Source organism: Rana temporaria, chromosome 3 (assembly GCF_905171775.1).
Source record: "Rana temporaria chromosome 3, aRanTem1.1, whole genome shotgun sequence".
Taxonomy (NCBI): domain Eukaryota; kingdom Metazoa; phylum Chordata; class Amphibia; order Anura; family Ranidae; genus Rana; species Rana temporaria.
This window is the reverse complement of record NC_053491.1, coordinates 216,732,326-216,753,346: the sequence shown is the minus strand read 5'-3', so window position 1 is coordinate 216,753,346 and position 21,021 is coordinate 216,732,326. Positions and strand designations below refer to the sequence as shown.

The 21,021-nt window shown below is 39.7% G+C and overlaps 1 protein-coding gene across 1 annotated transcript in view; it reads left to right on the top strand.

The window, feature by feature from the left end:
* Positions 1-21,021, top strand: part of CFAP54 (cilia and flagella associated protein 54) — a 533,435-nt gene that overhangs the window by 406,827 nt on the left and 105,587 nt on the right. Inside the window, exons 48-53 of the mRNA XM_040344233.1 lie at positions 5,332-5,451; positions 5,564-5,617; positions 9,590-9,779; positions 12,361-12,440; positions 13,452-13,621; positions 15,210-15,327. Coding sequence (XP_040200167.1) covers positions 5,332-5,451; positions 5,564-5,617; positions 9,590-9,779; positions 12,361-12,440; positions 13,452-13,621; positions 15,210-15,327 — 732 coding nt within the window. The remainder of the gene's footprint in view (positions 1-5,331; positions 5,452-5,563; positions 5,618-9,589; positions 9,780-12,360; positions 12,441-13,451; positions 13,622-15,209; positions 15,328-21,021) is intronic.

Below are 21,021 nucleotides of genomic sequence, written 5' to 3'. Positions count from 1 at the left end.
TATTTACTGCAACATTAAAATTACATTTTGGTACAAAGCATGTTAAAGTTCTTTACAAAAGAAATAAAGTTTTTTTTTTTTCATACATTTTATTTTTCTCATAATGCATCATTAATTTATAGATCTTACTGATTTAAAATAAAACAGATATACCCTAAACTATGTGTTTTTAACAGTAAATCCTTAAAGATAACAATGTACATATGTGCTTTATAAAAAATAGTTTCCAGCAAATAATTTAAAACAGGAGATGAAACTGTTAAATAATGCTTATACAGGTTGGAATGAAAGGGTTAAGTAGTAAAAACAAAAAAAAAGAGCATGTCATGTTAATTAAATAGGTTGTAAAATGAAATTTTCTTTTTTTTTTTTAAATAACAAACATGTTATACTTACCTCCACTGTGCAGCTCGTTTTGCACAGAGTGGCCCCGATCCACGTCTTCTGGGGTCCCTCGGCAGCTGTCTCTGGTCCTCCCCGCAAGAACTCCACACATCCTTGCGGGTGCGCTCCCGTGATACAGCGAGCTGTCATAGCCGCTCACTGTATCACTCGGCCCCGCCCCTCTGCACGCCGAGTCATTGGATGTGTTTGACAACAGCGCCAGCCAATGGCTGCGCTGCTTTCAATCCATCTGCTCTAGCCAATCAACGGCCATTCTGAGCGGCGAAGAGGATGTTGGGGCCTTGCGCGGGAGATTCGAGGGGTCAGGTAAGTATAACGGGGGTCGGGGGGGGGGGGGGGGCGGAATAGTCGGAAGTTTTTTCACTAGAATGCATTAAGGTGAAACAACTCTTTCCTTTACAACCCCTTTAAGACTTAATTCCCTGTGCACACAATAAAAATTTTCCCCTGTCAGCTGCAGCTCTCTCACTGAGAAATCTGCCATCGAATGCAGGAGATAAGATAGCTACTATTGGCTAGATTCAGGTACACCTATCTTTAGGTCGGCGTAGCACATCCCATTTGCACTACGCCGACGTAACATAGTGAGGCAAGTACTGTATTCCCAAAGCACTTGCCTCCTAAGTTACGTTGGCGTATCGCAAATGGCCCGGCGTAACCCTGCCTAATTCAAAATAGGCAGGTAGGGGGCGTGTTGTATGGTAACGAATTCACGATTCATTACCATACATGTAAATGAAACGCCGATCGTACGGCGCATGCTCAGTATCATGTCGCAAATACTCCTTGCTTTCGACGTGAACGTAACCTACGCCCAGCCCCATTCTGAATCGGCTTACGCAAACGACATGAAATTCAATGGCTGTCCGACGCCCATACTTAACATTGGCTGTGCCATCTTTTTGGTGGTTTATCTTTACGCCTGAAAACGCCTTACGTAAATGGCGTATCTTACATGCGACGGCTGTGCGTATGTTCGTGAATAGGCGTATCTTGATCATTTGCATATTCTCGGCGTAAATCGACGTACACGCCCCTAGCGGCCAGCGTAAATATGCAGCTAAGATACGACGGCGTAGGAGACTTATGCCAGTCGTATCTTAGCAACAGATAAGCGTATCTCAATTTGAGCATACCGCTTAAAGATACGACGGCGCGGATTCGGACTTACGACGGCGTATCTACTGATACGCCGTCGTAAGTCTTTATGAATCTAGCTATATGTTACTTGTTTGTTTTGGCTTAAAAAGTGACCTTGAATTCTCACTGAGATTATCTGTCAGAGTGATCAGTAAGGAAGGCTTCAGACTAGCGCCCAGTCATAGGAACTCAAGGCGGTGCACAGGAGCTAAGTAGAAGGAGATAAGAAAAGATAAGATGGTGAAAGGCGTACAACACACGTCCTGTTTACAGAGGAGGGTTTAATGGACGTTTGTAAGATGCCCATGGTAGGCAACTGGTTATCGGTTTTTTTTCTCACTTGTGAGAGTGCTTTAACCGACATCACTTACAGATTAAACCTCATCCCTTTGATCTGCGGATGAATAGAACAATGTAAACACAAAGTAACAGTTATTTTATTTTGTATCTCTCTATCATTGTTCTGAGCAGTGTGTATAAAGGGCAACAACTTGTCAACAATCTAAATTTTATTTAGTTATATATTTTGTTTCTTATACCATGTCTTACTGCCTATTCTATTTGAATGTGGCTCATTAGATGCCAAAATGTTTGGAACCTGCATTTGGAATCTTATGACACCTAAGTATTAGAGATAGAACTACATAGTGAAATAGAGACATCGAAGAATAGATGTCACACAGTTCTAAAGGCTGCATTCTTATTAATGTTTTTCATTCTGGATGCAGTGAGAACCTTTTGAGTGTACAGAGAAATAATGAAACCTAATTTGTACATCCCAGCCTGCTTCAAATTTGCTATTTTGCAGCTGAAAAAATCCTGTACTGGCAAGTGGAATAAACACAGCTGAACATCACAAATGACCATTACAATGTCAGCTAAAGCTAAGGACAACAAGAAATGAACACTTGCACCTGTCGCTGATGAAATTTTAGGTTAACTGGCCCCAGGAATCAAGGCTGATAAAAATCAGTTAAACGTTCATAGATGTATGACTGTATTTGGCCAAAGAAAGGTGTAGCATTGCTGAAAAAATCCTGCTCTAGTTTCTAGTCACTACCACAATTTAGTATTCTTTAAAAAATATTTGTAAGGCTAGGTGCAGCATCAATTAGCAACCAATGAAATTTCATTACGCTCTGGTTTGATGAACAAGGGGGTTATTTCTGACTGACTGCTATGGATTTCTGTACTTTACACATCCTCAGTGACCTTTACATTTTTATTTTTTAATAAACCTGTAAGAGGAAAGAAATGAACCCACTGTGAAGATTTTCTAGATATTACTGTGGCATTTGGACTGTGGTTGCCATGCATTTGTGTTAAAGAACAGGTTCACCTTCTGTAACATGTTACACCCATATTCAAGGTGTAACATGTTACTAATGCATCGCCCCCCCAGACTCACCCTTCTTTACAGTGAGCGGGGGATCTTCTCCCCCTGCTAGCTGTCACAATCTAAACAACCATCCCAACTTCGTCATTCATTCACAGTGTTCTTTGAATAGAAAAACTACAAGTACCAACAGCCCCAAAGGCACTCAATGAACTACCATTGTGCAGTGGAGTGCTCTGGTAGTTCATTGATTCTTTCTGTCAGTGTGAAACTGCGTGCCCGCACAATGTAGGAGTCCTGCATGGCACTCTCTCTTACAAAAAAAAAAAATAGTAAATGCACACTTTTTTTTACCTGCAAAAGAATGTGCAATATTTTTTTTATTTTTAAGTGAACTTATCCTTTAAGCATGTCTGCTGTGGGCATTTTTCTGTGTAGTGTAGTAAACGAAAGACACTGGGGGTTATTTCCGAAAGGCAAATCCACTTTGTACTGCAAGTGCACTTGAAAGTGCAGTCACCGTAGATCTGAGGGGGGCATGCAAGGAAAATAAAAAAAAAACATTTTAGCCTGAACACGATTGGATGATAAAATCAGCAGAGCTTCCCCTCATTTCAGATCTTCCCCTCAGATCTACAGCGACTGCACTTCCAAGTACACTTTCAGTGCACTTGTAGTGCAAAGTGGATTTGCCTTTTGTAAATAACCCCCACTGTGTTCTAAATTAAGTGCAGTAGTAGCATTATTATGAACATCTTCACAATTTAGTCATGTTTTTCTCAAATTTAATACTATAATTAATGTAATAACATTGTATTAAATGTGCATGTAAGACACATTACCCATACATATAATGTTTTCAAATATAGGTGATATTTATATATCATAGGTTTAGGTGTTCTTCAAATTAAAAATAGGGATTCTTTAAAAATAGTCCTATGGTCAAAATGAAAAATTAATAATTGTATTATTTCTAGCCCACTCTTACAACGCTGAATAATCTTGAAGTTCGTAAACTTACTTTGTGAAGATCCTCACACATTTACTTCCTTGAATAATGTGACACATATTTACTATGCCCTGTGGGTAGGCACTGCTGTGTCACAGAATGAGAGGAGGAGTTTTATGAGGAGGGGTCAGTACAGGAATCACAGTTTACAGGCAACAATGTACCATGGGATATATAGTCCTTAGAAATTGGAGGTAAACAGCAGTGGAGAATTGTTTGTATTGCTGTTACAATGCTGATGTTATAAAATGAAAGTCTATACTGTGATCATAGAACTCCTGTAAGCTGTTACCACTTTTGAGGAGTTGTATGTTACTTAATATACACTAATGCTTGCTTTATATTTGTTAGCAGGTCAAGCATTAATATCTCAGCATGATTCATTACAAGGCATTACAGGGCATCTACTGTACCAATATATTTAAAATATACCCATATTCTCCCATAAGAAAATGCACAGTTCTAAACTGTGCATGCATTTGCATTTAGTGCCCCTGCAAAATCCCATAAATGCCTGTCTATGAAATCAACCAAATGCAGCACCCTGTAATGGTGTGGTAACAATGCTGCACTGCTCCTAAATTACAGGGTAAAGTTGTCACATGTAGGCTGTGCCTGCTTACACCACAATTGGGATGAAAAAAAAGCCAGGTGGGTTGCTAGCTGCATTGTCACTGCTGGTTCAGAAGCCTGTAGCTTGCTTATGAGCACCTGGCCGCATCTGGTTTAGCCCACAGATTTTTGGGTTGACAGCACTGCCTCTGTTGCTGTAACCCTTAAACTGTGATCTGCAGTATCTTGGTGGGGTTTAATGTGAGATACAAATGAAAGAAGATTTAGCTTAGTCAATGAAGGCAAAAGATTTTATTATTGTTATGTTATGATGCTATCTGGAAAGGGTATTTTTTTTTTACTGTAATACAGGAGCCTTATTTAATTTTTTATCTTCCATATTTACTGACGATTTATTAATTTCTCTTTTATAATTCCCTTTGTTAAATACAGTATACATGTAAATTAACCAGAATTTACCTGTTTGTGAGGAATGAATTTTGTTGAATTCAGAAAGAAAATCTCTAGTGGTTCTGAATAGAGACAACCCTGATGCAAATAATCTTGTCAAAGTGTGTTCCTGTTTTGAAAGCCTTTTTCTATGTATGATGTGTATTTATATGTGTATAAGAGGGCAACTGTATTTGCTAATTACATAGACAGACTCTTTTTCCTGCTTTGCTGTGCTACAAAGTGGTTGTGTTTTACTTCTCCTTTCACAATACAAATCTGTGAGCTGGCAGAGTCTTTAAAAACAAAGTACTTGCTATGCGGCTAATATTAATTTGCATTTGGCTAACCAGTTAATAACTATGGTCTCTTTGGCAGCCCGTAGTAATTTGTTTTTATAAAAGTGTAAACTAATTCAATTTTTTTCCTCTGATTTAAGATTAAAGCGCTCACAGATTTACACCTATTTGCTGAGGCACTCCATGAACTTTTGCTACTTAGTAATGGAGAACGAATTCCCAAACGACCGCATGAAGGATTCTGTCCTGGGAAACCATTGGTAAACCACTTAAATAACAATTTTTAGTTGTTACCATACATATGTATTTCCTTTAGTGTCTTTCACAGCCCAGTTGTATGTTTTTTTTTTTAATAACTTTAATTTATTCCAGGCAAATGTGAAATTCTCACCCTCAAAGACCCTCCTCTACAATGAAAACCTACAGGTACGCTGAGCATTTATTTATATTTTTGTTACAGGGATTTACCATGCAGAACATCTATATCTAACCTATGTGTTTTCATGTCTTTTTACATGTATTGTCAACTTGTGTTGACATGTTGTAAAGCGTTAAATTCAATGCTTTGAAACAAATAAAACAAAAAGTGACAGCTGCAGGATTTGATCCCCCACAAACAAGACTGCAGAAGAAAATTCCCGATGAATCTAGAACTGATATTTCAAAATTGAGTGCCTGCTGACATGTTGAATTCCAGATTGGTTTCTTATTTGCCTCTATGATTACAGCAACGTGGCTCTCTCATAACCTTTTAGGTCTGCTAGTTCACTAAAGCCATAATAGGGGGTGTCTGTGTGAGGAATGTAGTCGTAAGATTGAAACTTCCACTCAATGTTTTGGATGAACTGCCCCTTTATCAACAAAGGCATGCCATAAGCGTCATTGTGTATAAATTGGTGAAAAGTTCCGATCTTGCCTGCTTCATGCTATTAAAGGTTTCACTGGCACAGAAGAGTTACACCGTTAGTCAGTTTATGAAAAAGCAAATTTCATCAAGTTCACTATTGGGGTTTATTTATTAAAGCTGAAGAGTGCAGATCAGGCTCACTTCTGCAAAGAAACCAATCAGCATCCCGATTTTATTGCCAAAGCTTAATTGAACAAGCTGAGGTTAGAAACTGATTATTTTCTATGTAGAACTGAGACAGATTTTGCACTCTCCAGCATTAGTAAATAAACCCCAATGAGTGTTTCACAAGCAGAAATGTATAATTGTTAATCAAGAGCAGAATAAAATCAACTGTGAAACTGTACTGCAAAGAAATAATTTCCTCTATCTGACGTTATAACATTTCTACATGTCTCTGAAAAAATATAATTATGGTCAATATTTAACCCCTTCCCTACCGATGCATTGTCAAATGACGTCAGCAGGAACCCTCCCTCGATCCGGGTGGACGTCATATGACGTCCTGTATTCCCGGCGTTTTAGGGCGGTCGCGCGGCGCTTGCTCGCGGCACCGCTCGTGACCCGGCGCGCGTGCCCGGCGGCAATCGCGGCGGGGCACGCGCTTGCCGGTGATCATGGCAGGAGTGTGGATCTCTGTGTGTAAACACACAGATCCACCTCCTGTCAGCGGCGAGGAGACCAATGCTGTGTTTCCAGTACAGAGGAACACACATCGGTCTCCTCCCCTTGAGAGTCCCCTCCCCCCTACAGTTAGAACACACTATAGGGAACATTTTAACCCCTTCAGCGCCCCCTAGTGGTTAACCCCTTCCCTGCCAGTCACATTTACACAGTAATCAGTGCATATTTATAGCACTAATCACTGTATAAATGTGAATGGTCCCAAAAACCTGTCAAAAGTGTCCGATGTGTTCGCCGCAATGTCACGGTCACAATAAAAAATCGCAGATCGCCTCCATTACTAGAAAAAAAATTAATAAAATAAAAATGCCATAAATCTATCACCTATTTTGTAGACGCTATAACTTTTGCGCAAATCAATCAATATACGATTATTGCGATTTTTTTACCAAAAATATGTAGAAGAATACGTATCAGCCTAAACTAAGGAAAAAAAATTATTATTTTTTTTAAATTGTGATATTTATTAAATAAAAAAGTAAAAAATTGTGTTTTTTTTTAAAAAAATCGCTATTTTGTTTATAGCGCAGAAAATAAAAACCGCAGAGATGATCAAATACCTCCAAACGAACGCTCTATTTGTGGGGGGGGGGAACATAAAGATTTAGTTTGGGTACAGTGTTGCATGACCACGCAATTGTCATTCAAAGTGCAACAGCGCTAAAAACTAAAAATTGGTCTGAGCAGGAAGGGGGTGAAAATGCCCTGTATGGAAGGGGTTAAAGAGCAGTGACTGTAACATTATCTAAACAATACACTGACATTTGAAACACATCCACCAGGAATTGGTGACTATCACATTTGTTGCTTTATAAATATACCTGTATGTTTTATAATGTGAGTTATCCATGTTCAACATCATCCATGTTTTCAGGTAACAGTAATAATTTTAAAACTGAACTCCAGCCTATATAGAGTTAAGTTCTAAAGAATTTGTAATTTAGTTCAGCCAGCTTTTTTTTTCCTTTGTAAACTACACTGCATTTAAGCTGGGGTATTAGAATCATTAGGTCCCAAAGCAGAATTTTGATGGTGTCCTCCAGGCTAACTCTCTCTGTAGCAGATTGCAGTGTCTACTGTGACAATACGTGTCACTGATCATAACATAAAGTATGTCTAAATCAAGGATAGACAGCAGGAGAGCTGTCAGCATAGTCAGTACACTACTGGCGACAAGTGCTTTGGTAAGAATTGTAGTTGTAGTAGCAATAATAATAATGATACTGTACTATAAGGTTTTTACTCAAGAAGAACTCTGAGATTTCTGACTGCATTAGGCATACGCAGTTAATTTCAGTCTGTAGCAGAAGATCAGAGGGCACTAAATCTACACTGCTAAGACAGCTAAGCACATGCTTCCTGCTGCACAGATAAGGATTTGTGACTAGTGAGGATCCTGAGCTCTTGACTTCAGACTTTCTATACAGAAAACACTTTATTTTCCTTTAACAGCCTCCCTAATGGGATTGCCTTCCTACCAAGCCCAACAGCGGACTCATAGGCTGTTATTTCTATTGTTACGCCACTACACTGGGTTAAGCAATCTAGATAATTTTTGCCTAGACTGTAAAGAAACAGACACAGACTGATGAGATCGTTTATCAGCTTTCCCCTCATGTAAGCATATTATGTAGTGGTATAGGACTGTGAAAAGCAGTAGAGCCATGACTAGCACAACGTGCTGACCCTCTCTCTCTGTGCTGGGAATTGGAGGATACTGATCAGGACAGGATCATGCATTGTATTAAAGTGGATGTAAACCCACTCTCATCCTTTCTAAACTACTGCCATAGTGCTGATCTATAAGGATATACATGCCTCCTGCATGTATCCTTACCTGTCAAATGTCTCCCCTCTGTCTGTTATAAGAACTGAAAAACTGCAGATTCTGTAGGTGGATCTGTTGTCTGGAGCTTGGTGGGTGGAGTCGTGATGTCAGTAGACTGCCCCGCCCTCCTCTACACTCCCCTTGTCAACATGCATTTTGTCCTGTGTATTTCTTACACTAAATTCTGCTATGATCATTAACATCCTGTCAAAATCCAGAAAAGTAACCACATGACTTCAGAAATGGAGAAAAGGAGTGGGGGTGGGAGTTAAAAAAATAATGCCTGTCTCCAAGCTAGTGCATGAGATATGTTAATAACCTGTCACTCACAGCAAGGGGGCGGAACGGACTAAGGTTTTTCTCTGTAAGCCCGTTTTATTTCACTGAACAATAAAAGAGGATTGCTCAGAGCTGAATTAACTCTGTGTGGCAAGACTGGGCACAGATGATAGGAAATCTTATACTGTACATCGTAACAGCAAAACAAAAAAAATATTTTGGGTTTACATCCACTTTAATGATTTTTTTTTTAAGGAAAATTTAGCTGAAAGAAATGGTGGTGTTTATATCTGGCATTTAGCTTTAATACAATTCTGAAAAACCCTAAAACTTTATTTACTCAAGGATTTATTTTATCGCATATTTGCAGTATTGTTTGTTGTTGTAAATAGGTTTACCCTGGAGCTTTGGTTACTAAAATGAAGGAAATCTGAACTTCCATAGAGTTATAGGAACATCTAGTACTTGATGTGTATTTCCCCGAAGGTATAGCTCCTGTCTCTAAGGTTTCAGCAGAAATGCTTAAGGCTTTCTAATTGGATACTTACAGTCTTCTAGCTAGCCTTTAAGACTTTTCTTTAGTAAAGCATGTTATCAGCTAACAGAGAACATTGAAATCGAAAAATAACAATGTTGATAATTATATAGCTTAAATATTGATTTATTAAAGTAAAATATCAGTAGTGTCTTTCATTTTCAGGCTATTGAAGAAGTCCTCAACGCAACACCCAGCACACGTCTACTCTCTGTGTGTGATCAAGCAGCTGTAAACAAGCTAACATTGGCTAAAACACATTTTCTTATCAAGTTGGCTTCAACGATTAATGTTATTCCTGAAGTGGTAAAGAAGTCTGATGGATTTGTGACTGAGGAAAGCACAAAGCAACAAGGTAAAAAAATAAAGATTTTTTCACTTAAGTCATAATCTCTTCTAGACTAGTTGGATAAGGTTAGACCATCTCCCAGGTTTTTATTGCTGCCTGTGGCCCCATTGGGAAGATTTCTATTTGATTCCTGTTCCTATGATAATGTTGTTGCAGAAACAGAAAGCTAGAACAAATATGTTCAAGAGGGCTTTAAAAGTCTAATGTTTCTAACCCCTTTCTTGTTTATCAAAAACTAAAAAGAAAAAAAAAGTTCTGAATGAAACAATACTTTAAGACGCAGAACCCACTGAAATAGCCACATTTTCATTTCAAAATTACATATATTATTGGCGTTTCAAGGTTTCATAACATGCTCAACTATTTGCCAGTCTTTTTTTCATGATTAGCATTGTCCCAAAAAAAGCAGTAATGTTAATGCAACTGCAGTGTTATGATATTGCCTCTCCAAATGTTGTCATCTCATGATGTAAATGTTAGAAATTGCCTCATATTGTTGTAAGTGAGGAATCTTATAAATACCTTGTCCATGCAGAAACGTATAGATCTGTCTCAGGCCCCGTACACACGACCGGATCGATCCGCTGGGATTGATCCGCGGATCAGTTCCAGCAGATGGATCCGGTCGTGTGTACGGCCTAGCGGACATTTTCAGGCGGATAAAAATCCAGCCGACGGATTTTCAGCGAATAAAAATTTCTTAGCATGCTAAGAAATCTATCCGCTGGAATCCTGTCCGCCGGACTTATCCGGTCGTCTGTACAGACTCACCGGATAAGTCCGTCCGATCCCATCCCTCTCATGCGTCGTAATGATTCGACGAATGCGTGGAAGTATTTACCTTCCAGGGTCGCACACGTCGCTGCGTCATCGTCGCGGCGACGGCGCGGCCACGTCACCGCGGATGTATTCCTCTGGGATTTTGATCTGATGGTGTGTACAGCCATCAGATCAAAATCCGCCAGAGCATTTATCCGCTGGAAACGGTCGGGCGGACCGTTTCCAGCGGAAATCCTCTTGTGTGTACAAGGCCTTAGTGTAGCTCAGGTAGTAGCTCTAGTTGTGTGCCCTGATGTGTCTACACATGCCTGTGACAGTACTAATACCAGTGAATTGAACTTCACCAGATAGTGTAACAAATTTTACACATTTTGTTATTATTTTCTGTTATATGATTTATTCTAAGATTTTTGTAAATTACATATGGATCAGAACAATAAATCCAGAGGCAATGAGCTTTCAATGTGATTTTTTTAGTTAGCTAATCCCCTTCCTGCCAAGAGTACACATATATGTGGCCTCACAGAAGTGGCCTTCTTCTGTGGGGCTGCATATATGCACTATTGTAATTGTAGTACACTTACAAGAATATGAGGCCATTTCTGACATTTACATCACGAGATGACAACATTTGGAGAGGTACTGTCATCACACTGCAGTGCACTGCACAGCATGCTCCCAGCACAGAGACAGAGCTATCACCAACAGCTCCGGGTCTTGTACTAACGATCAGGAGTTGGCAGGACTGCTTCCCGATCATATGATCTCTGTGTTTGCCTGTGATTGACTAGTACAGTGATCAGTCACTGTATAGCCCCACGTTGTTTATTCTCTTGAAGGGAGAAAAGAATGCAATGTATCTTTTTCCTTTTGCTAAAGTAGAGAATAAAATGGAATAATAATAATTAAATAAAGATGAAATAGCTAGATCAGGCTTTGATCTATTTTAGGATTAGGGTCAAGGTTAGGTTTGTGATCATAAGCAGCTTGCTATGGGGCACCTGAGCCGAGCCACCGCTCCCTGTGTCCATCCAGCCCGGCCACACCCCCTTTCTCCCCTCATTAGCAGACTGGCTTTGATTGACAACAGCAGGAGCCAATGGTGCCACACTACTGTCTCAGCGAATGAGGGGGGAAGTCCATGGGCAGCCGAGACATTCCTGCAACATCCCTGGATATAGATGGACCTCAGGTAAGTATGAGGGGGCTGCTGCACACAGAAGGCTTTTATATTAATGCATAGAATGCATTAAGATGAAAAAACTTCTGCCTTTACAATCACTTTAATTCTGCAGTTGTAAGCAATACAAGGGGGGAATATAAATCTTCCAATAAGGACACCTCTTCCAGTGATAGTAGTCTAGGAGGGGGATTCTCCTTACTTTTGAGTGGTTTCTTCTCACTTTCTGTTGTGTCCATGGGATAAGAAATAAATATCTGTGAAGAGAGATAGACTTAAAAAATTACCCTTTCCTAGGAAAAAATAATTGGCTGGAGATATATACGTAAAAAAAAAAAAAAAGTATAAGGTTCACCTGGCAGCATCTTGGGAGTTCTGGTATACCAGCGAGACCTGTGATTTTAACACTTATAATAAAGAAAAATGCTTAAAAATGTAGATGCCTCCTAATATTTTTGGATTGGCTACCTTATGCCTCATATTTGTCAGCTATGAGTAGTTCTGTAAATGTTTACACCATAAAAACACTTAAGTGTTTCTAGATTATTTAGAGTATTACATTAGGAATTGTATTGGGTTAGGTCTTCTGTTTATCTAATCGTTATTTTTCACATTTTATATCACCAGACACCACGAACTCAAAAGATGGGGATGATTCACATGTGCAACTAGCTTCAAAGCAAGATTTCACCCTATCAATGCTAAAGGTGGGCTGGAAAGATGTACTTGTTATGGACATAGTGAGGTCTGATGAGCCCGTGAAGAGAATAGCAGAGTAGTAGTAGTAGTAGTATATATTTTGTATATTATCTTCAAAAAGTGGCTACACTAATGTAGAAGATGATACCAGTCAGACACCAAACATGCCTAATTTACAAGATCCAAATTTAATATCTAACAAATTGTGATTTCATTCTGCTATCTTATATACTGGTTGTTGAACTGTGAACGCTTGTCAGGTGGAAACATGAATGTATTTAGTATAGTTGCTTTAAAAGTATAACTAAAGGCAAACCATTTTAGCTTTGGATAGAGTAGAGATGGATTAGAATGCCTGTCAGGTTTGTATTGCTGGCTATGTCCCTGTTAAAGAGATTTACTCTCTCTATTCATCATGTTTATTGTTATTGAAAGTGAAACCACATTTTAGGTTGTCCCCAAAACAGTAAGGTGAGAAAACTCCCAATGAGGACACTAGCTCTGGTGTGCCTGGTGACAAACAGGGATTCCCTCACTTTAAAGGTATTTCCTCCCACTTCCTGTTTAGGTTATTTGACAGGAAGTAAAGAGAAATCTCCCCACAGAGATGTAAAAAAACAAACCTGTCAGGGGTTATTTCCCTCTTATACTCTATCCAAAAAAAAAAGTTTTGCCTTTAGTTCTACTTTAGGGTACATTTGCTGATCATAATACCATGCTTTTCAGTGAATCTCTTGGACACAATGATACACATTATATAAGATGCATCCAATTTCATTGGGAGTTCTTTAAATAAACACACAAAGTTGTGTACATGTAAATAGCTCAATTTGTGAAGGAGTTGTCCCATTCTTTTGATGAGTACATAAATGTGTATATGCATTGAATGCAAACCACACTAAAAATATGTGTATTTGCCTGTTAAATAGAATGCTTTCAGGATAGTTTTTACATTGATAATTGTGTGTATATCCTAAATTGCACCATGTAGTAGCTCACACCTCTTTTATTTAACTTAGGATATTTTGTTAAATGAGGCTGAAAAAAATCTGACATCAGTTCTTCAGGATATTGAAATATTATGCCAGAGCCAATTCTCGGAGTGTTCCGCAGTGTACCTGGAGATGGCAATTCAGACAAAACTTCAACTTTCTGAAATAGCACAGCAGAGGCATCATACTGCAGTAAGGCAAGTGGAACTGGATACAGATATTTGGTCTTCTTCTGTCATGCTATAAATGGCTAACTCAGCCCAACACAGAAACTGATGTGAACATAAACCGAGAAAAGAAAACTGCTATGCAAAAATGTTTATTTGATTTCGTACGATCTTTGTGGAGATGTATTAAAAATGGATTTTACATGGTACTGTACTATATGTCAAGCTCTTCATAACCTGATTTATGCTTTGTCCTTTTTTTCCAACCCCTGCTTCTTAAACTAGCAATACTGAAATAGCAGTGTGCAGTTTGCAAAAAAATGGCTGTAAAAAAATTGGGCTGTACGTGCATTTTAACAGGGGCCCGAGGGCAAAATGAATTATTGCAAGGCCATGTCTACTATGCAAAAATGGATTTGGATTTTTTGGATTTGTGATGGGAGTGATGCCGCGTACACACGATCATTTTTCGGCATTAAAAAAAACATTGTTTTTCAGCATGTCGAAAAAACGACGTTTTCCCAACTTCAGACATTAAAACGATGTTGCCTACACACCATCGTTTTTAAAAAAGTATCTAGCAAAGCGCGGTGACGTACAACACGTACAACGGCACTATAAAAGGGAAGTTCCATTTGGATGACGCCACCCTTTGGGCTGCTTTAGCTGATTCCGTGTTAGTAAAAGACGATTCATGCTTTTTTGTCTGTTACAGCGTGATGAATGTGCTTACTCCATTATGAACAGTAGTTTTACCAGAACGAGCGTTCCCATCTCATAACTTGCTTCTGAGCATGCGCAGATTTTTTACGTCGTTTTAGCCTACACACGATCATTTTTTACAACCCGAAAAACTAAATAGTTTAAAACTACGTTAAAAAATGCAGCATGTTCGAATTTTTTTTTGCCGTTTTTCAGAACCTGAAAAATGATGTGAAGCCCACACACATTCATTTTAAATGACATTTTTGAAAAACGTTTTTTTTCATGCTGAAAAATGATCGTGTGTACACGGCATGAGGTTTGAAAATATCTCCTGTTTTAAGTACTTTGCACTGGTTTATTGGAAAGCTTTTTGGCTTCTCTTAATGCACTCACCATCATTTTTATGGTAAAAAAGATAATAGAGGGGTAATTTCTGTGCACCACAAAATAACTGCGTATAAGATATAAAAAATAAATTAGCACTTATGCCAATTTTTTTTTCATTTTGGAAAGCAAACTGCCAGCAAAAAAAGGTACAGGTGTTCTAATCCCTCTCTACCCTATTCAACACTATCCTGAAACATTTGCTATTCTTATGATCTTTTAGCCCGCCTTTCTGTCTTAAAGCAGCCTTGTCATATAAGAAATATAGGGATTTCCTTTGCCTTTCTCATTCAGAAACTGTTTGCTCCTATCCCATCCATTTAAGGCTTTTCAAGCCAAAAACCTCGACAAGGCATGCACATCAGAGGTTATTAGAATATATTGAAGACATTGATGCCGGACATTTAATATTTTTAGGAAAAGGTTCAGCAAAAGCGGGCCTCGTATCTCATTCATGAGAGGTTTGCTTCAGGTGAAAGATTACCATAATACCAGATGGCTAATAACTATTTTTTTTCTACAACTGTAGTGTGGCCATGGCATTTTCTGCCCTGAAGATACTTCAGGAAGCAAAGATTCTTACAGACAAATCCCAGAGTAAGAATGGGCCTTCATCACTTAACAGATCCACTCCAAGGAATGATCAGGTAATTGAAAAGTTGTCAAGGTACATAAAGGAAGCAGATTCTGGAAAGTTGAAGCTGGGAATATTGGAGGTGTTTCTACATTCCATGTTTCATTTTTAGGTTTAGAAAGACTAAGGTAAAAACTAAGGGGCAGATCCACAAAGCGAGTACGCCGGCGTATCTACCGATACGCCGGCGTACTTTCAAATTTCCTGCGTCGTATCTTTGTTTTGAATCCTCAAAACAAGATACGACGGCATCTGGGTTAGATCCGACAGGCATACATCTTTGTACGCCTTCGGATCTAAGATGCAATTGTTCTGCGTCCGCTGGGTGGCCTTCCCGTCGTAATCCGCGTCGAGTATGCAAATTAGCTATTTCCGACGATCCACAAACGTACGAGCGGCCATCGCATTCTTTTACGTCGTCTCTAGTCGGCTTTTTCCGGCATATAGTTAAAGCTGCTGTTTGGTGGCGTATAGTTAAACCTCCTATGTTAAGTATGGCCTTCGTTCCCGCGTTTAATTTGATTTTTTTTTTTTCGTCTGCGTAAGTCGTCCGTGAATCGCGGGATGGACGTGATTTACGTCCAAGTCAAAACAATGACGTCCTTGCGATGTCATTTCGCGCAATGGACGGCGGGAAATTTAGGGACGGCGCATGCGCAGTTCGTTCGGCACGGGGACGCGCTTCATTTAAATTAAACACGCCCCCTACCCGCCCAATTTGAATTCTGCGCCCTTACGCCGCGAGAGATACACTACGCCGCCGTAACTTACGGCGCAAATTCTTTCTGGATTCGAACCAAAGAGAAGTAAATTACGGCGGCGTAGCGTATCTCAGATACGCTGCGCCGGGGCAGATCTTTGTGGATCTTCCCCAATGGCTACATTCACACTTGCTACTTTCAAATTGCAAGTTTTTGCAGCTTTTGACAGCCTTTTTTTAGGTATTTTTTAACTAAAAGGTGTAAAAAGGTGTGGAGAGCTGCTAAAAAAGGGAAGGAGAGAGGCTTTTCGAAAAAACACTAGAAAACCGCTCATGTTGAGCTGTTCAGGGATTCCCATCAAAGTCTTTTGGGAGAAAATGCTAAATTCTGCCTGAAAAGTAGCTCATGTACTTTTTGGGACAACAGGCGTTTTACTACAAGCAAGAGAATGTTTAGATGTGAACAGGGGCCATTAAAATGCCACTATAAGCTACAAATGTTCAAATGTGAACGTGGCGTAAGCGTCTCTTTTGGAAGCATTTTTATTTTTTCAAGCATGTTTTTGCATTTTTTGGAGCAGAATTGAATTTTTTTTGAGCTTTTGTCAGGCACTTATTCAGGTGTTTTTCAAGTAAAAGTTGTGAAATACTGTTGAAAAAGGGACAGAGCTGCTGAAAAAGCTTAGAAAATAGCTCATGTCGTGCTTTTTAGGTGTTTTCATTGCATTCTATGGGGACAAAAATGTATAATTCTTCCTGAAAAGTAGCTCATGTACTTTTTGGAGTGACAAGCATTTTGCTATAAGCGACAGGACACTGAGATGTGAACAAGAGCCATGGAAAACAATAGGTTTTTGCTTGTTGAGCGTTTTTGAGTTTTGAGCTAAAAGCTACTCAAATGTGAACTTGGCCTGAATGCGAGTCTTGACAACACTTAAAGGGTTATTTACTAAGGGGAAATCCACTTTGCACTGCAAGTGCACTTGGAAGTGCAGTCGCTAAAGATCTGAGGGGGACATGCAAGAAAAAAAAAAAACAGAATTTTAGCTTGCACATGATTGGATGATAAATTCAGCAGAGATTCCCCTAATTTCAGATCTTCCCCTCAGATTTACAGCGACTGCACTTTCAAGTGCACTTGTAGTGCTGCGTGTGATCCGATTCCAGTGCGAACAAAAAAAAAAGGGTCCTGTACCATTTTTGTGCAAATGCGATATGATTTCAGCCATACAGTTTGTAGGGCTGAATTTGCATCACACAAACATCGCATGTGATGTGCACAGCAATAAAAATCGTTGTAGTTTGCTTTGTTTATGAGGGGACTGAGCAGTTGCGTTTGCCATAATTAACCCTGTCTGTACTGTACAACAACGCTGTATCCTGGCCTAGGCCAGCAAGGCCCAGGCCTAGGGCAGCACTTTGCAGGGGAGCAGCACAGAGAGTCCCCGCCGGATTGCGCTACACTCTTTGTGTAACGCAAGCTGCTTCTAATTTTGACTGTCCTATCATCCTTGACCACGAACCTTCCTCACTGTGCCATATGTTTTCTGCTGCACCATTGGCATGGTTATATCTTCTTAGTCCTCTCCATGAAATTATCAGAAATTTGTGCTAAACGTAGAACTATAGGCAACACTTTTTTTTCATTTTGGATAGAGTAAGGGAGGGTTATAGCCCCTGACAGTTTATTTTTTGCCATCCCTGTCCCATTGCAGAGATTTTCCTTCACTTCCTGCCCCAAAGCCAAACAGGAAGTGAAAGGAAATTTATGCAAATTAAGAGAATCCATTTCCCCCCCAGGCCCTAAGAACTAGTGTCCCCACTCGAAAATTTCAGGGCGGGTCTTAAACAGAAATGGGTGTGGCCTTGACAGGAAGGGGTGGGTCATATTTAAATTAGGGGGTGCACGAGTTTAGTCAGGCCCAGGACAGCACAAAACCTAAATACACTACTGCTGTACAATTAGATCTTTATTATCAGTTGTAAACTACATTTGTATATCCCAACAAAGATCTAAACATTTAGAAGTGAGACTTCTTTCATTGTATGTTAATGAGAAGAGACTCAGCCTGTCTTTAGGACAGACCCATTCTGACACTGTTCAAAAATCCTTGAAGTCAGCCATGAGGCTTTCTCCTGAGAAGCCTAAAAAGGTAAGAATTTGTATTTATTTTTACAATTTTGGTATGCTGTGTAAGTGGGTACACATAACAAACATATCTTGGAGTTTTTTCAAATTTGACTGCAAAAGTGGAAATACACTAAGAAACATCCATTTTAGCCCAAAGCTGTATTAATCAATAAACACAAATAGTAAATAGGATAGTCCTGGAAAACAGGTGAGGTCTTTTTTTTTATTCTTAAAAAAGGACTACAACATCTTGAGGAGAGTTCATTTTTCAGCATTGATTCACTGAATAGATTACATGGGGTTTAGTGTGATATAAATTAAAGCCTGAATTTTTAGTGACAGTAACATCAAAAAGTCTGTATAACCCGGAGAGGCTACCAGTAGCTGTTGTCTGGGTTGTTTCTTAGCTTATTGTAGATATGGAAAAAATGCATCTATGGAAAAAATGCATCTATATAAACTAGCAAAACTGTGAAAGCATTGAAAAATGGCAAACAATCAATTCTGACCTTTATAAAAAAGGCCCTTAAATGTGGGCTTGTATTATATTAACGATAGAACAGAAAGAAATTAGGTATTTGGGACTTTAACGGTGCTGAAACCTCTTTGTGGAATATTCCACCAGGAGGTTTCGGCACCTTTAAAGTCCCAAATACCCAATTTATTTCTGTTCTTTCATATCTCTGGGATTTGGTGTTGATTGTCAGCTGAAACACTTTATTACAATTATTTGTGTTATATTAACTACTGCAAAAGTAGACATTTCTTTATTCTCTCTGCAATAGCTCAAACATTACTTGGATTGAGAATGTCGGGCCATGTATTACTGCCTAAAATTGTGGCTTCCAATAAAGGCTCTGACAAAAGATATCCCTCAGTCGAACATGTATATGTGCTGTTACAGTTTGATTTGTGTATTTGATCTATTCGGTACATTCCCCAGTAGTTGTACTTTTGTGCTTATAAGTTTACATACCCCAGGCAAAGTTTGTAAAATGTTAGATGTTTTTGCTGCTCTGATGACAAGACAAAAATTGAACTTAATGGTTGCAACCATAAACTAAATGCTTTATTGGAGTCAACAAAGCCTATGAAGAGAAGCACACCATCCCTACTGTGAAGCATGGAGGTGCTTCAGTACTTTTTTGAAGGTGTGTAAACTACAGCAGTACAAAGAATGTAGTCATAGTTTATGGCAAGTTGAAAGCGGCATATTATCAGAAAGTGTACAATGAATATTTTCATTCATCAGCGCTGAAGCTGTGCAAGGGGCACACCTGCACTTTCTTAAAAAGCAATGATCAGACATATGTGGTCAAGTTGACCTATCATTGGCTACAGCAGAAATGAATGAAGATTTTGGAGCATCAATACATTCTGTTGATCTAAAAATCATTGAGCCATATTGTGGAGAGCTCAAACATGCAGCTTAAAGTAAAATTGCAGTAAAATTATAGCTATACTTAAAGGTTCTCCCACCCCCATTCTAGGCCTATTCTAACTACCCTGTAAATTAATGTGTATACTTACCTATTCTGAGGATACTCTGGTACAGTCAAGTGATCGCTCCAGCGGCTGACTTCTGTGAAGAGGCAAGATGGCCGATAACAGCTACCGAGCCTGGGTGATAACGTGACCCATAGGCTTACTATAGGGGAACTATTGTCAGCTGTCCCTTCTCTTCACTGAAGCTGGGACCTGATCATGTGACCGGACCAGAGCCCCCTCAGAATTAGTGGATATAGACATCTTTCCTTTACTGAGTAGTTAGAATATTCTTAAGCCCTGTACACACAATGAGATATCTGATGGAATCTAATCCGATATCCGATGAAGCTGACTTTAATGAGTCTTGCCTACACACCATCGGTCAAATATCTGACCGTGTCCAACGCGGTGACGTAAAAACTACGACGTGCTGAGAAAAATTAAGTTCAATGCTTCCAATCATGCGTCGACTTGATTCTGAGCATGCGTGGATTTTTGGCCGATTGACTTCCACACAGACAATCGTTTTTTTCTATCGTTTTTTTATCCATAGGAAAATTTTAAAACATGTTCTATTTTTTTTCAACGATGGAAAACAAACCGATGGGACCCACACACGATTAGTTTGTCCGATGAAAATGGTCCATCGGTCTGTTTTCATCAGACAAACCGATTGTGTGTACAGGGCTTTAGAATGGCGGTGGAAGCAGGTTTTAAGGGGTTGTAAAGGTAAAGGTTTTTTCACCTTAATGCATCCTATGCATTAAGGTGAAATAATTTCAGGCAATACCGGCCCCCCGTTATACTTACCTGGCCCCTCAAAAGTTCCGCGCTCGGCTTCGACATCCTCTTCGCCAGTCAGCCTAGCCGTTAATTGGCTAGAGCGGATGGATTAAAAGCAGCGCAGCCATTGGCTGGCGCTGCTGTCAATCACATACAACGACGTGGCGCCTGGGGGGCGGGGCCGAGTGATACAGTGAGTGGCTATAACTGTATCCTGGGAGCGTGCCCGCAAGCACTCCACACCATGCTCGCTCGCATTAATGTGTGGAGGTCTTGCAGGGAGGACCAGAGACAGCCGCCGAGGGACCCCAGAAGACGTGGAGCGGGACCACTCTGTGCAAAACGAGCTGAACAGTGGAGGTAAGTATAAAGCCTCGTACACGCGACCGAGGAACTCGACAGGCGAAACACATAGTTTTCCTCGTCGAGTTCCTTGTTAGGCTGACGAGGAACTCGACAAGGCAAGTTTCTCCATTCCCATAGAGGAAATAGAGAACTTGCTCTATTTTTGGCTCGTCGAGTTTCTCGACAGTTTCCTCGACGAAAATGTACACACGACCGGTTTCCTCGGCAAAAAAAATCTCCCAGCAAGTTACTTGCTGGTT